Source organism: Alnus glutinosa, chromosome 2 (genome assembly GCF_958979055.1).
Source record: "Alnus glutinosa chromosome 2, dhAlnGlut1.1, whole genome shotgun sequence".
NCBI lineage: Eukaryota > Viridiplantae > Streptophyta > Magnoliopsida > Fagales > Betulaceae > Alnus > Alnus glutinosa.
Window position 1 is genome coordinate 5,214,321 of NC_084887.1, and position 15,209 is coordinate 5,229,529.

The following is a 15,209-nucleotide window of genomic DNA, read 5'->3' on the forward strand; positions in this document are numbered from 1 at the left end:
GATTTATCATGATCGATCGGATGATCTGCCATGATTGATCGGATGATCTATCGATCCTATTGATCTATCATGATTGCAAAGATGGAGAGAGATACTGATGGTGCATTTGAGTGTTGAATTTTTGAAATCAGAATTAAATTTTTATTCTGTTTGCGAATTTTGAGGTTTGATTTTTTAGAAAAAGTTGAATAAAATATGATTTATTTTTTAAAAAAGTAGAATCAGAATTATATTTTATTTTCAAAATTTCGTATCCAAACACATCATGAGTTGAGAAATAGAGAGAGAGGGATAAGAGACTTGGGTGTTGAGAGGGTTGAGGCTTTTGGGCAAAAACCGAATTTTATTTATTCCCACAGGAAATGAATAGGTATTCCACTTCTTTTTGAATGGAATACATATTCCTCTTCATAAGGGAATAGCTATTCCCATAAATAATATACAATCAAACAAAGAAATAGCTATTCCGTAAGAATAACTATTCCTTTGCATGGGTTTAATCCGCGAACCAAACGAGGCCTTAGGGAAATATATATTAAAACTCGGGCAAATTAAACTTGTGTCCAACATTTCTATGGACATTTTTTCTACATGTTCTGAGTTTCACATGTGATATGTGCGCGTGCATATGGAAACAAGTTTTTCATTCACATCTCACATATATCTCCGCCACACATTCATTTACAAACATACGTTTGTAATTGATAGAGAGGGGTCTATCTCTCATTGAATTAAACAGGCTCTATTATCACTAACACGATTCGATTTTTTGCTTTAACGTCTGGGGCTCCGTGCCCATCGCCGTATTGGTACGTGCATTGGGCAATCCGAGCAAGGTTGATTGCTGTTACCACTAAACCTTCTCCAAATGGAGAATCAACTACTCGCTCTTCATTCATCTTTTTCCAAGTCCTATCAATCATGTTATGGATGTGTTTCTCAGCAGCTTCCTCAGAAACACCAGTTTCACGCATGTAGCAATGGATTGAATTTGCAGTTTCACCTCTCTTCAACTCTCCCTGTATTTCAAATAAACAACTAAATATGTGAAGTAGGGGTTCCAATATATATTGATGATATAGACCTTAAAATTCATTTCACACAGAAGACACTATAGAATGTTGTAAAAAAGATTACCGCCGAAGTACTCAAATCATTGCAAAGTCGAAAAATAATTGATGGCAAACGCAAAAGGTCGTGGTATTTTTCTAAGCCCTCAAGTGCTTGCTTTGTGAACTTTTGATTCAAGAAAAAATAGGCATGAACAATGAAGACCGCCCCCGAAACAGATACCCAGCCATTGTCAAGATAGTCCTTAAAGATTGGCATATCTTTGTTGTAACACCACTTAGCTTCTTGTAGGAATGCTTTGCACAGATCAGCCCACTAACATAAGGGAAGCAACTCCAAAATTATTAGATTTAATATTTCAAACGAAATGCGATTCATGTAAAAAACAGAAAACGATAGAATGGTTACATTTACCGCTTTTGTTAGGTATGGAAGGATGTTTTCTCCTTTCTCCTTAAGAGTGTCATATACCATCTCATTAACAGTGTTGTAGAGAGCTAGGAAGCATAACTTCATATGGTGAGGAAGATTTTTAACGGCATTGACATCCCATCTGAAAACACAATCAAGAAATTTAAAGTATGATATGTCTAATTAATTGTATAACATAAAAGTTATAACTAAGGGATTCCATTACATTGCAAATGTTTCCTTTTTCTTTTTCTTTTTCTTTTTTTTCTTTTTTTAATAGAACTTCACTTATAACCCCTGAACTTTCACCCATTTTTGAAAGAAAGTACATAAACTTTAAAATGTCTCAATTTAGGGTATGAATTTTTCAGAAAATTTCAATCTCAATCATCTGTTAGAATTTTCAGTTAAATCCTATCAAAATTTTTAAAATACACCTGTATTTATTTTATAAAAAATAAAATTATAAAATTTTTCAAACATTCATGCATGGTATTTTTGCCAATTCGGTTAAATTTTAACTAACACCTAAATCCTAACAATTTTTTTTTTCCTTTTTCTCCTAAAAAAAAAACGATGGGTATTATGAAAATTTTGACAGAATTTAACAGAAAATTCTAACGGATGACTGAGATTAAAACTTTCTAAAAAATAAATACTATAAATTTAGACATTTTAAAATTTAGATACATTCTTTTAAAAGTGGTGAAAGTTCAAGAGTTACCAAGTGAAGTTTCCTTTTTTTTTTTTCTTTTTTTCTTTTCCTTTTAGTGGCATATAAAGGGAAGACCTATCAAGTATTAACCTTTCAACAGCATATGTGAACAGCTCTAGTTCATCCAAGGTACCATAAACATCATAAACATCATCAATGGTGGTTACAAGAGCAGCCACTTTTGTTAACCCTTTACGAAAATTACTTAATTGAGGTTCGAAGGCTATTCCAACCGCCCAAAAGAAGCATTCCATCAGTCTATCTCTAATGAAGCTCAAGTTGTTTGCCAAACCCATTTCTTCCCACCACCTAAATGGCATAGGAGAAGCCAAATAAGTTTCAAATTAACATTCAAGAAGCCAAGGCAAAGTCAATTTTCATCTTTTAACAGAAGACTGCGACCTTAGTGATGTGAATAAATACTTCAAATATATATTTCTTACCTTGACATATCTTTAAGTTCTCTTTGAAACACCGACTGTACTATGTTAAAATCCAACTTTGCAAGTTCAAGTATAAGAGAATTTGCACCTTCCCTCTTATTGTATGCCTCAATATACCACCGAGCCTCTAGCCTTAGCATCCTACAGTGCAATGGAACCTCAAATGCATGACTAACTTGTTCTGCCATGCTTTTACTCACATTTCCTTTGAGGTCCTTGAGATGCATTCTTGTGAATGCCCTGGCCTCTTCCAAGATGTTTTCTCCTTCAAAAGCAAGATAAGAAGCTTCATATAAACTCAACATTCCTTTGACATCCTTACTAAGGCATTCCTTGAAATTGCCACTATGGTCCTTGAAACTGTTAAATACGTCTGTGTTTCATACAAAATATGGTATAAGAAGATAGTAAGATCAACACAGAAATGAAATCAAGAAGTTTTAGGATCGACTGTATCAGAAGAGAGAATCAGCATGATATCATAGAAGGTATATATATATATATTTTACCTTGAGAGACCTGATAGCCTTGTTGTCTGAGGAGCCTAAAGCTTAGAGCAGTAGCATGGAGACTCTTCTGTATTCTTTCATCACAGAATTTTGAAGATGCAAAGTTGTCAAGAGCTCTTATTATGTCTCGCTCAAATCTGTATCCCAAACCTAATCTTTGAAGATCATCAATCAGTTCAAGAGTTGCCAATAAGTCCGCATTTTCATTAGTAATCATACTCCTCACATCCTCCTCCAGCTTCTTTGCACTATCTTTGTATCGCTGATCCTGCATGATCGTTCACAATTTAAGATAAATATGTATAGCGTACGTAGGTGATTCTTTTTCATCTTATTATTGTTCAAATTTCTCTTCCGTTTTGTCATGAGTTATGTAACAGTCAGACAAACGTTTTTCGACTTTAAAAAAGAGAAATCAAGGGAGGGGGGTTGAGGGGAAATAAATCACGTTGGAGTTGAAGAAAAATGTGCATAGTTACCGCATAATCACTGTTTAAGGACTGCAAAAAATCGTAACTCCAGAAGCTTGGCTGGTAATTGGCGGATTGTCTTTCAACTTGTAAATGGGAAGTTTGTATACTCGCAAAGCGTCGGAACTGCCCATACTTGTGGTCGGGAAGAGGAGATCTCTTTATGGGATATTTAGGTAATTTATGAGGCAAGGAGAAATTCTGGGACAAGGAAAATGCGTGGATTAGTGCCATTCCGCTTATGGTATAATTGATTTGCTTGTGATTTTCAAAGGAAGGCGTTAAGCTCTATATATATAGAAAAAATACTATTTAACCCTCCAAATTATTAATCATTCTCCGGGTAACTTTTCGAACTATCAAAACTTGAATTTTGGCTCCCCAAACTATTAAAACCTTTGAAAAATGTCATTTTTTGACGAAATATGCTCATAATACTCTCGACACGTGTCATTTTTCAATTAAAAATTAACAAAAATTAAAATAGAATTAAAAAAAATAACTAAATTCAAAAATAAAAATAAAGTTTAAAAAAAATTCAAAAAATTTCCAAAAAAATATTGCGATCGACCGAAGGACGTAGTGCTTCTTTCCAGCATCGTCGTTGGGCACGATGCACGCCTGTAACTCGGCAAACTCGTCCCCGCCTCTCTGAACCCGGACATGGCTAATTTTCTATCCTTCGATATTTATGATATTAATCTTTCGAAGGTTATGAACGATTCCAATCTAAATTTTGTTTTGTTACAAACGACGAGCAAGTCTATCATCTTTGTAGAAGACCTCGATCGGTTTCTGACTGAGAAATCAACGGTCATGAGCTTATTCGTCGGTGTTCATATCCATTTTTCTTTTTGTGATTTTTGGCATTCAAAACGTTGACCAACAGCTACTTGAGGCTCAAGGATTACAAGCTTTTCTCTCAGGTGGAGGATATTTTTCAGAGTAAGGCTAGCTTGAGCTCGATCGAGACCAACGAGCTAATGATTGTGAACTGGAACTCGCCAAGCCAGGCTAAAAAATCGATCATCACGGCGTAGCAAACGGACGGTGACCGTAGAGGTGTCAGGAAGATTGGGTCGCAGTTGGAAAATAAAGCCACCCCAAACACCTATATTTTCTTAAAAAAAAAAAAATTAATTAATTAAATTAAATAAGAAATAAAATTTTAGATTTTTTTTTTTTACTTCTTTTAAATTTTTTGATTTTTTTTGATTTTTTGAATTTTTTTATTTTTTAATTGAAAAATGACACATGGCCAGAGTATTATGGGGATATTTCGTGAAAATGAGCATTTTTCAAAGGTTTTGATAGTTTGGAGAGCCAGAGTCCAAGCCTTAATAGTTCAGGAGACTATCCGAAAAATGACTGGTAGTTTGGAGGCTAAACTGTATTTATATATATATATATACCTCAAAAATTTGCTTAATTTTTGTGTATGACTTGTGAAGAAAACGTGAAACGTATGGGTGGACGTAACGAGTTTGAAAGCAGAGTTTTCGAACAGTTTAAGGTTCACAAATTATTCAAGATTCACATGTCCATTGTCCGATCTCCTCAGCCATGCGCAGCCCCGGCCTAACTAGGCCCCATTTGACCATTTGAATAAGACTTCTAAATAATATATATATATATATATATATATATATATATATATATATATATATATATATATAATAAAATCTTAAGGCTATAACAAGATAAAAAGTTAATAAAATACTCTTTAATTAAGCCCCCACTTAATAATTGTACGTGTAATGCAGGTTATTTTCAAAACAAATTTTAAGAACTTGGTAAAAATTTTATAAATAGTTTTTAGTTAGACCCTCAATCATTGTAAAAGTAATTACAAATTGAAAGTCTCATTATTCACATTCAGAAGAAAAAAAAAATCCATAAATTCTTGAAAAGTTTCAGTTATTTACTTTTTTTAAAAGCCTCATTTTTACATTCATGAAATTAGTCTAACATGCATAATTTTTTCTCTAACGTTTATTTGAATTGAATGTTTAAAAAAATATGAAAAGTCTTTAAAGTGTATACATTTTTTTTTGCATTATGTATGTTCTATTATAAATCAATCTTTATATAACTTATTTCTATTTTTATCTTTATTTTTTTTTAAATCTTATTATTGCGTGTATTTGAATTAAGTGATAAGTAATTCTATATATAATAAGTTATAAAAATTAAAATTAAAATACAATTTACAAATAGAAGAATGTGCTCTAATTGACATATTAAATAAAAATATATAATATAAATATTAAAATAAATTAATATTTAAGTATAAGAAAATGGCCTCACTTAAAATTATTGTCTTATGCCTCAAAATTTATCAAACATGCTCTATCCTCACCCCATATGTAAAGTGATGTGTTAAAATATTAAATAAATGATTAAATTTATCTTTTATTATTAGTTTAACATATTATCAAAATAAAGATCACGTGTTTAAATCTTACTTTTCTTATTAACCTTTTAAAATTTGTCTTTTTGGATAAGTAATGATTTGAAGCAAACTATACACTACAAAAAATAAAAATAAAAAATAAAAAAGCAAAAATGCAGAAAAATTGTCTGGACTCAATTCCAGACGGTTTAAAACCGTCTAGGATATAATGTCGCTAAATGATTTTCTGGACGGTTTGGGCAAAACCGTCCGTAATTCCAGACGGTTTGGTCCAAACCGTCCAGAAACATTTCTGGACGGTTTTGCCTAAAACCGTCCAGACTTAGTTTTTTTTTTTTTTTTTTTTTCCGTTTATTATTTTATATTAATTAGTTTTTTGATATTAATATGGTCTGAATTTTTCATATATATGCCGGCCGGTGACAGAGAAGGAAAGAGGAAGAGAGATCTGGACGGTGACGGAGAAAGAGAGAGAGGAAGAGAGATCCGTCACCCACGCACACCGGCCGGCGACGGAAAAAGATAGAGGAAGAAAGATCCGGCCGGAAACCCAGATGGTCTTGCCAGATACGGCCAAAAATGTCGTGACAAAAAACCCACACACACCGGCGTGGATTTGACAAATCCGGCACTCTCTCCTGTTGTCCCGATCTCGACGTTCTGTCAAGATCCCGTTGTCATGAGGGCTGTCGTTCGGCCGGCTGGGGTTCAGATTGAGGGGTTGTCGTTCGGCCGACTAGGGTTCAGATCGAGGGGTTCTGGTGGGCTGTACGCCTTCTTTGCGTGTGAATGTGCGATGTGGGGTTCAGATCGAGGGGCGGCTGGGGTTCATATTTTACTCATTTTCTTATCAATCCGCGTCATTTTCTTTTAGACGTGTTTAAGCCGTTGATAATGTTTCAATCTACGGCTGAGGGTGTCGATCCACGTCATTTGACTACCTTATGAATTTTCGGACGGTTTTTCTCAAAACGTCCATAATTAATAATAATTTTTTTTTAATTCATGCGCTTTTTGTCATCATTTTTTTTAAAATATCATTAATATCAATAATTCCAGACGGTTTGAAAAAAATCGTCCGAAAATGTAAATTTCCAGACGGTTTTTTCCAAACCGTCTGTAAATTTATAGACGGTTTTTCTCAAACCGTCCATAATTAATAATATATTTTTTTTAAAAATTCATGCGATTTTTGTAATCATTTTTTTTAAAATATCATTAATATCAATAATTCCAGACGGTTTGTAAAAAACCTTCCAGAAAAGTAAATTTCCAGACGGTTTATTCAAACCGTCTATATTTATTTATTTACAGACGGTTGTTTAAAAACCATCTGTAAAATTTTAATTCTTGACAGTTTTAGAAACCGTCTAAAAAAAACCTGTCCATAATTGCCATTTTTTTTTTTTTTTTTTTTTTTTTTTTTTTTTTTGTAGTGATAAGACTTGTTGCAAGAAGCACTATGTAGACTGGACTACATATTTGTCAATCGCAGCCTATGGAGTAGGCCAGGAGACGTAGGTTTATTGTTAACCTAGCTAGCTTTGATGAGTATTTTTGTGTATGCATATAAAAACGTTGAAGGTATGCTTGGGTAGAGACAAAATTATCAATGACTTCGAAAGCACAATTTTATGTAGCCCTCAAGCTATTTTGGAGTAGACAAAATTAATTTGGACGAAGAAAATGTACGTTGCATCACTCCAAAAAATTAATCAGAGCATATGAATGGTCCCAAGGTGCATGTCTCAGGGCACCGACGAATCAGGGGAAGGAATTTTTAGTATGCTCTTAGAATTGTGAATCGTAAAGCTAAGACTTACATAACAAAGCTAAGAGTCCGAGTTACATAACAAAGAATCAATGTGAAACTTAACATTTATAAATGTCTTTATAATTTATCAATTATATGTGAGTTATTCATCTTTTCAATAGAAGACCAAAGGGGTTACAATTCATGTGCCCTTGATGAAAAATTGAGTAATTTAATGTCTAATGGAGCTTTTTATGGTGAATAAAAGAAGGCTATTAGACTGACAAAGAATCATTGATGTTGATCAGAGGAGCCAAGACTTATCTCACAGAAGGAATCATGATTTTTCATCATGAGACCAAAGCATAAATAAGAGATCAAGCTTAATTTTAATAGAGACTAAGCCTAATTTTTAGGCTCAAATATAATTATCATGCAATTTGTAATGTCTCTACAAATTTTTAATTGTTTTAATTAATGTTTAAAGTAGTATACCTTTTCTTGGATAATCTGCCGCATTATTGGGTGCAAGAAAATTGTAGAGCAATGCACGTGCTCGACCGCTGGCATTAGTGAAAGCCACGTGAAAAACCAGTGACATCCCCACGAGAAGCCTTTTATGCTCCGTTTGTTTCGACGTAAAATGGTTTTCGTCGTAAAATAATTTCAAAAAAGTCATTTTTTTGAAAAATATTTTTCGATGAAAGCATTTTCCGGTGTTTGGCGCTTATAGAAAATCACAAATTTTTTTTAATGTTTTTATTCAATCATATTAACTTATAAAAATTACCGAAGACGAGATTCTGTCACTGACCGACAGATTCCGGACACTTTTACCGGATTCTACCATTCCGGCTACTATAGCCAGAATCCAAGATAAAGGCCGGAATCCGAACAGTTTCGTCGAAATCTGGGTTGGCCGGATTCCGGCTAAAACAGCCAGATTCCAACACAGAACGGCCGGACTCCGGCATACTGGCCGGAATCTACCAGAACCGCCGAAATCCAGACTAACCGAATTCCTGCCCATATTTTTTAAACAATAAGGAATTTCGAAAGTAAAGTGGAGAATATTATTCGATGCATTTGGAGGGAATATTTCATAAAATACCATAAACTTTAGGGGCAATTTTAAAACTTTTGAGGGACTAATCACTAATGCCCCCAAAGCTATATATACCTAGTTCTGCCTCGGTACCTTGGGTTCTGATCATCTACATCTGGGCTTTTTCCAAGTGAAGAGGTCCATTTAGAGAATTGCAACAATTCGATTGTAGTCAAACCATCTTGATGCTGTACAGGACAAAAACCCCAAACTGAAGAGGGATACACAGTAAGGGCCCAAGACCGCTTCACATCTTGCATGGACTCGTCTAGTCAAGGTTTAGGCTTTCTTTACGACCAGAGAAATAATATTGTTTTCTAAAAAAAAAATAGTGGAGGAGAAAATAGAAAATCTGATATAAATAAATAAATAAAACAAGAGTTGAAATAGAGAATTGCACTTTTTGATTATGTATTTTACATGGCATTACTGGATATGCTCTAATCTATGTTTGAATCAAACGTTATCACCTACAACTGATGCAACAAACCCTATTGTAAATCAAACTTATTCAGATAACAATTATCCAATACTAGAAAAGAAAAAAAAAAAAGACTCGTTTTCAATGCAATGTCTCAAGTTATATGAGAATCGTATAGCAGTCTATTAAATAGCATTAATTGTTTATATTTGTTAACATACGAAGATAAACTCAAGAGTAATTTTATTTAGGAGATTGCTATACGACTGTCATATAATTTGATGATGTATTTATTTACTATAATTGGTTCAAAAAAGATATTGGAATATAATTATGCTCTGGTTCTTCACGGGACGTCTGTTCCTGCTTTCTATGCAAATCTGGAGAGCGGCTTGAGATGACTGAACAGAGCAAACTGCGTCGTTTACCTCAATCTCGCTGGCAGCTCCCGCCTGCAGTCTGGTCTGAAAAGGAAGGTGATGTAAGCTTCACACTGAATTTTGAAGTTTTGGTTCAAATTCTGCCACATTACCGAAACACACCCCCTTCTCAACGACTAACAAGCCCTCTCTCGAGGCCAATACGGCCTACACTTTGGGGGGTATTCTGGGTAATATCGACTATATTTTGATACCAGCAATCACAATCCCAAAGTAGAAGAGAAATCTGATTTACAAAACTCATACGTCAATCAGTCAGATGGGGTGGGTAGCAACAGGTCGGGTCAGGAATCAGAACAAGGGTCCTTTCTAGATGTGTTATTTGAACGTTCAAGATTGATTGGACGGTTAGATCCACGTGTTTTCGGCCGTGGGGACTAGGACTCACTTCGTCACCCACCTATCCATCTTTCCAATAAGAACATCTTAATGTCAGAATATTATATCAGAGATGTATAGAATCAGCCATGAGATCAGAATGGTTTCAATTAAAAATAAATCATATAAGAAATGGGCAATCAAAATATAGAATACGCTTCGAGTCCATGATTTTAGCCTTTTCGATCAAGGCATATTGATTTACACATGTTACCAACTCCTTTGTTAGGGGGTGGTCGCCCTAGTTGGGGGTAGCTACGCAAATCAACCCTTTATTTGGGGTGATTGTGCAAGCTACACTTGTCGGGTGTGACCGTGCAAGCCACACACCTTTAGTTGGAAGTGGTCGTGCGAGCGGTTCAGCCACCTCTATCTGGATGTAATAAAAACAATATATTTGAACACGTGACATGTGATATAACAAAACTGTTTACATTGCAGTAACGGATTAATGATTGCTAATCAGTTTTGGCCGGAAGGAGTTAAAATGCTATTTTAAAAATTCAAGAAATAAATTAAAATGAGAAGAATCCATAAACAAAGAGTTGTTTTGAATGGGATTTAGCCCAAGATATCAGGACATGAATCCGAAATTCCCTGTTCAAGAAATCTTTCAAGCCTAAATTTCAATTTTGAAAAAATATCCCATCAATTACCAACATTAAAAGCAAATGACTTTAAAAGCACTCGAATTAAATTGGGTTAGGCCTCTTTCTACCTCTTTTTTCACTCCATCAGCCTGAATTAAATCACGCTTTCTCAACATTACATCAATCGTAACCATTTTAAACAACTCTCCCTAAACCTAAGACGACCTATGAAATGGACTTGGTAACTTCCTAGGTGTCTGGAAAGTGGCCAAGTTTGTCATATAATATAAGTGACACGGTAAGCTTTGCCATTATTCATATATTTGGAGCAACTTCTTGTGTATAACAGAAACATCAACAAAAACAATATAAAAATACTTACCTCCAATACAAGGTCAAATTATTCAGAAAAGAATTACCTGACTGATCACTGATCAGATACCATCCTTTAAAGGTATTAATTAAGTTGAAACAAGCAATGCACCGCACATATGATTCACTTTAGAAAGATTTAGTACAACTCTTCCAGATTTCGGAAGAGTTGTAAACATTTAGCTTACTTCTAAAAATTGCTCATTCATCAAAAAAAAAGAAAGCTGTTGACGTTGAAATTTTTTAGATACTGTGGAAACGTCTATTTTGGGTTTTTTTTTTTTTTTAAAAAAAAAAAAAAAGAAAAAGATTAGAATTTCTTTTATTTTTATCTCAATAAAAGTATTTTTCGTCATGAGGGAGAGGAAATTTATAACACCCCAAAAAAAAAAAAAAATTAGTTTTTTTAGAGAACCCAAAGAAAAGTATTGTATAGTAGATTAAAAGGAGTCAAAACTTTTATAATGTAGAGTATTATTAAAAGAGATTAAAATTTTTATTCTATAGAACTTTTGTATGACTTTTGTACATAATTTTTCTTTTTATAAAATTAGGTTAAAAAAAAAAAAAAAATGGCAGATCTCTCTTTATAATTGGGCTCCTTCTCAAACGTGTCTAAGACACAAAATGTTTTCTTGCCACCTTGTATTAGTATATTGTATTAGTATATTGTATCTCACTTAGTCACATCCAAGTAACAAGATCTAAACCATCCAGTTTAAAAATAATAATTCGAATTTCAAAAACTCTAAAAAAATCATACCCAAATGAAAAAAGTCTTTGGTAATTGTTCTGCATTTTGTTATTTTTCCTCCTTGCCTCTACTAAATCTGGTTACTCTGGTGTATATAGATAGATACCCATGGGAATTGTGATTCAAGTGAGTGTATTTTTTATTTGGAAGTGCCTGTCATGTGTAAGAAAATGATTAATTATGTTGATTTTTGGTATTTACTGGGCAATGTTATATATGTTGGCTTGGAGTCATTTCAGCATTTGGCACATGCATGCTTCTAATTTTTCTAGTAAATTAAGTAAAGTTTTTCGTTCAAAAAAGAAAAGAAAAAAATCGTAAGCAAATTACCACTCAATTTGCAATATCTTTCCTACAAATTTACCGGGTCTTCTCACGTTGTTAGAATATATGAAAAATATAATATATTATTATATTATGTCAATATCAAAATATTCTCTATTTAAAGATTTTTTGTAATCAAATCGATCACCATGGGCTTGTATAATACAATCTTTAAGGAGATTTAATTACCATACTTGTACTTACTCACTACCATGTCAATATGGACATTTGTATTGTAACCAATTAAAGTTAATGAGAGCACAATATAGCCCTTAAGGCTATTCAGAGTGGTGTTCAGAGTGGTGGATGTAGGTGTCTAACATCGAACCACCCGTAATTCTTTATCTCGTCTTTTATCTCTCTTGCTTCTACTTTTATTGTTGTATTTTAGACTTTTACACAAATCTCATCACACGTAACCCTCCATTAGGGTTTTTCGTTAAATCTGATAGAAAATGCACGTGACTCAAAATTTGGTGAAAAATAAAACTTTTACATATATATATATTTCCTTTAGTTAAGCAAACAACAAATTACAAGCTAGCAAGGATGTTTCTCTCAATATCTGTGGGGCTAGAAGTCATACATGTTTGATCAGAGCAGAGCCGACCAAAGGAAATTTAGGCCCCCATGACTTTAGGGCTACCCTGCCAGTAGGAACCGACCAATTATTATGAAGAAAAAATAGGCATATATAGATGACACAATACACAAGCAGCCAAGCAGGAATTCTAATCCACAGAAAATGGCAAGGACTAGTGCCAAAGCTCCTTAATTGCCATTTGCAGGCACATGAAAGATAGGAAAGGTTGGGAGGTCATGTATGTTTGTCTCCATGAAGGAATTAAGGTCATGACTCATGGCCTGATGGCCTCTCGTGATATCAGATTTTGGCATCAAAATTCTCTTCCACCAAATACAAAGAATCACGTGTGGTGTGGTAGTGGCAGTGGCTCCTCTTTTTGACTTCTCTATTTTATATAATAATCCTCAAAAGCAGACGTCTGGCTCCATTTTCAAACACATGCATTTTACGTGCTTAATTATTACCGTGCCAATTTTCACATCCCCGCCTGCCCTTTTACGCGCTGCACACTAGGCTGAAAGAAGCAATTGAAACTGGCGAATCACAGAAGGACGTGTCACTGCCCCTGGACAGTATAGTGAAGTGGATGCACCTGATTGGAAGAGAGCATTGTTGTATCGATGGATGAGTTTAAAATTACGGAAGTTAATCTTAATCCGATCAATAACTTACTGATTTTGTGTTGTGATCTTGTTGAAATTTGTTAGTCTTGTAAAAAATAATCAATGTTAAATGTCGTATATGAAGGCATAGATATAAAACTATATAAATCAATTTTAACTCAACCCATTTGATTAAATAGGTCAGACCTATTAGCCTTAATTCATTAATTTTGTATTAAATTTTATATTGAATTTGCAAATTGCTTAAAAAATTGTCGGCCTCAATCACTCAAGTCATTAGGTTAAGAGGAACGCCACACATGCACTTACTCTAATATTCTTAAATACAAATTTCCTGACGTGATACTAAGGTTTCGTTTGAGTGTGCGAATTTTTTGTATTATATTTTACTATTCTTTATTATATTCAAAATTATAAATACAAAGAATTTTTTTATTTTTTGAAATTATATTTAGAGGATTTAGAAAATTTAAGAAAAAATTGGATAAAACTTTGAATAGAATTTTAATGAAAAAAAACACAACACAAACATAATTTTGAAAAATAATTAAATATAATTAAACATGCCTTAAAAATCAACATTAGATTTGAAAAAAATTCCTATTAAATTTTGCATTCAATTATGATTTTTTTAGTAGTAGTGTGAAGCATTTATCTTGGGTAAATTTTAATCTTTTCGATCGGCAATCCCAAAAAAAGGTCAGAGACTTTGAAGGCGTGAAGTTCGAGAAAATATTGGTAACGTCAACAAGCGTGCTCTCTACAGTCTTCCCCCTATGGGCTCTGTGCAATTCTGAATTCTGCCTTTCTTATTGCTGACGCGTGCAGAGTATTATTTTCTTCTGGATCCGGTAACAACAACGTACGCTACTATGACCTTTTGGATCAGCAATGACCCACATTGGTGTCTCATAATTTATTTAAAATCAGAACTGGGGCCCGAGGCCGATTATCATAAAAATGCGTATAAAAATATAACAGTAATACGTTATATCTTGGTACAGTTTTCGTTTCCACGTAAATTCTATGTTCTTCACGTCCTTATGAGATCGGTCTATCGTTTATATTTGAGGGGCAGGTCTACTTATAAACAACAATGAGAATTAAGATTTTTGCTCCTACTTGATTTAAGAGTGTTTATCAGAGTTTGATTTAGTGTGGGAGTTCTATTGATATGAATCTTTATAGAGTTTTTATTGAACCTGGATCGAGACTACTATTCTAATTCAATATAGAATAACTTTACAAAATGATATCGAATTATACACCGTTTTGAGATAAATGTACTGAACTAGTAAACGTCTCACTTAAGAGTACTCCGTTAAGATTTGATGTTAAATCCTAACAAAATACCCAAAATACCCTTATATTTTTAGAAAGAAAAAAAAATGCTACGATGTAGGTCGTGATCAGAATTTAACAGAATTTTAAAAAATATCTATGCTTAAATTTTTGAAGAGTTTTATAAATGTTTTAAAAAAAAAACACAAATTTTTTGAAATTTTTTGTAGAATTTATCAGTAAATTTTAATAAAGTACTTTTAAGTGAGACAATTAAAAACTTAAATATTTTATTTTAAGACGCTTATTTTAAAATAGCGTATAATTTAATATTTTTATATAAAGATATCCTTATAAATATTATAAAAAAGCATAAATGAAGGGGGAAAGGGTAGTGATCAATAATTTTGATTTGTACTTGTTACCGATACTATCCCTATGAAGTATGAAGGGTAGAGTGTGTAGCATCACCTGGTGCTGAGGTGGAGTGGGTAGTCAAAAATCAAAAAATGGGGATGGTGACATGGTGTGAGTGTGAGTGTGATGCATC

General features: G+C 33.4%; 1 protein-coding gene across 1 annotated transcript; it reads right to left on the reverse strand.

The window, feature by feature from the left end:
- Window positions 1-508: 508 nt before the first annotated feature.
- Window positions 509-3,853, reverse strand: LOC133860213 (tricyclene synthase TPS4, chloroplastic-like). Its single transcript, XM_062295858.1, has 7 exons — window positions 3,629-3,853; window positions 3,150-3,417; window positions 2,641-3,013; window positions 2,288-2,506; window positions 1,486-1,624; window positions 1,138-1,386; window positions 509-1,019 (listed from the first exon to the last, which is right to left on the reverse strand). The coding sequence occupies exons 1-7, from the start codon at window positions 3,851-3,853 to the stop codon at window positions 732-734; spliced, it is 1,761 nt and encodes a 586-aa protein (XP_062151842.1). The 3' UTR covers window positions 509-731.
- Window positions 3,854-15,209: the final 11,356 nt, after the last annotated feature.

Bases quoted from the DNA above. Each gene is read 5' to 3' on its own strand.
- LOC133860213 (XM_062295858.1), bottom strand. From the start codon at position 3,853: ATGGCACTAATCCACGCATTTTCCTTGTCCCAGAATTTCTCCTTGCCT. The intron at 3,418-3,628 runs GTAACTATGCAC...ACGATCATGCAG, and splicing joins CCTTAAACAGTGATTATGCG to GATCAGCGATACAAAGATAG. The intron at 3,014-3,149 runs GTAAAATATATA...TATGAAACACAG, and splicing joins AGGCTATCAGGTCTCTCAAG to ACGTATTTAACAGTTTCAAG.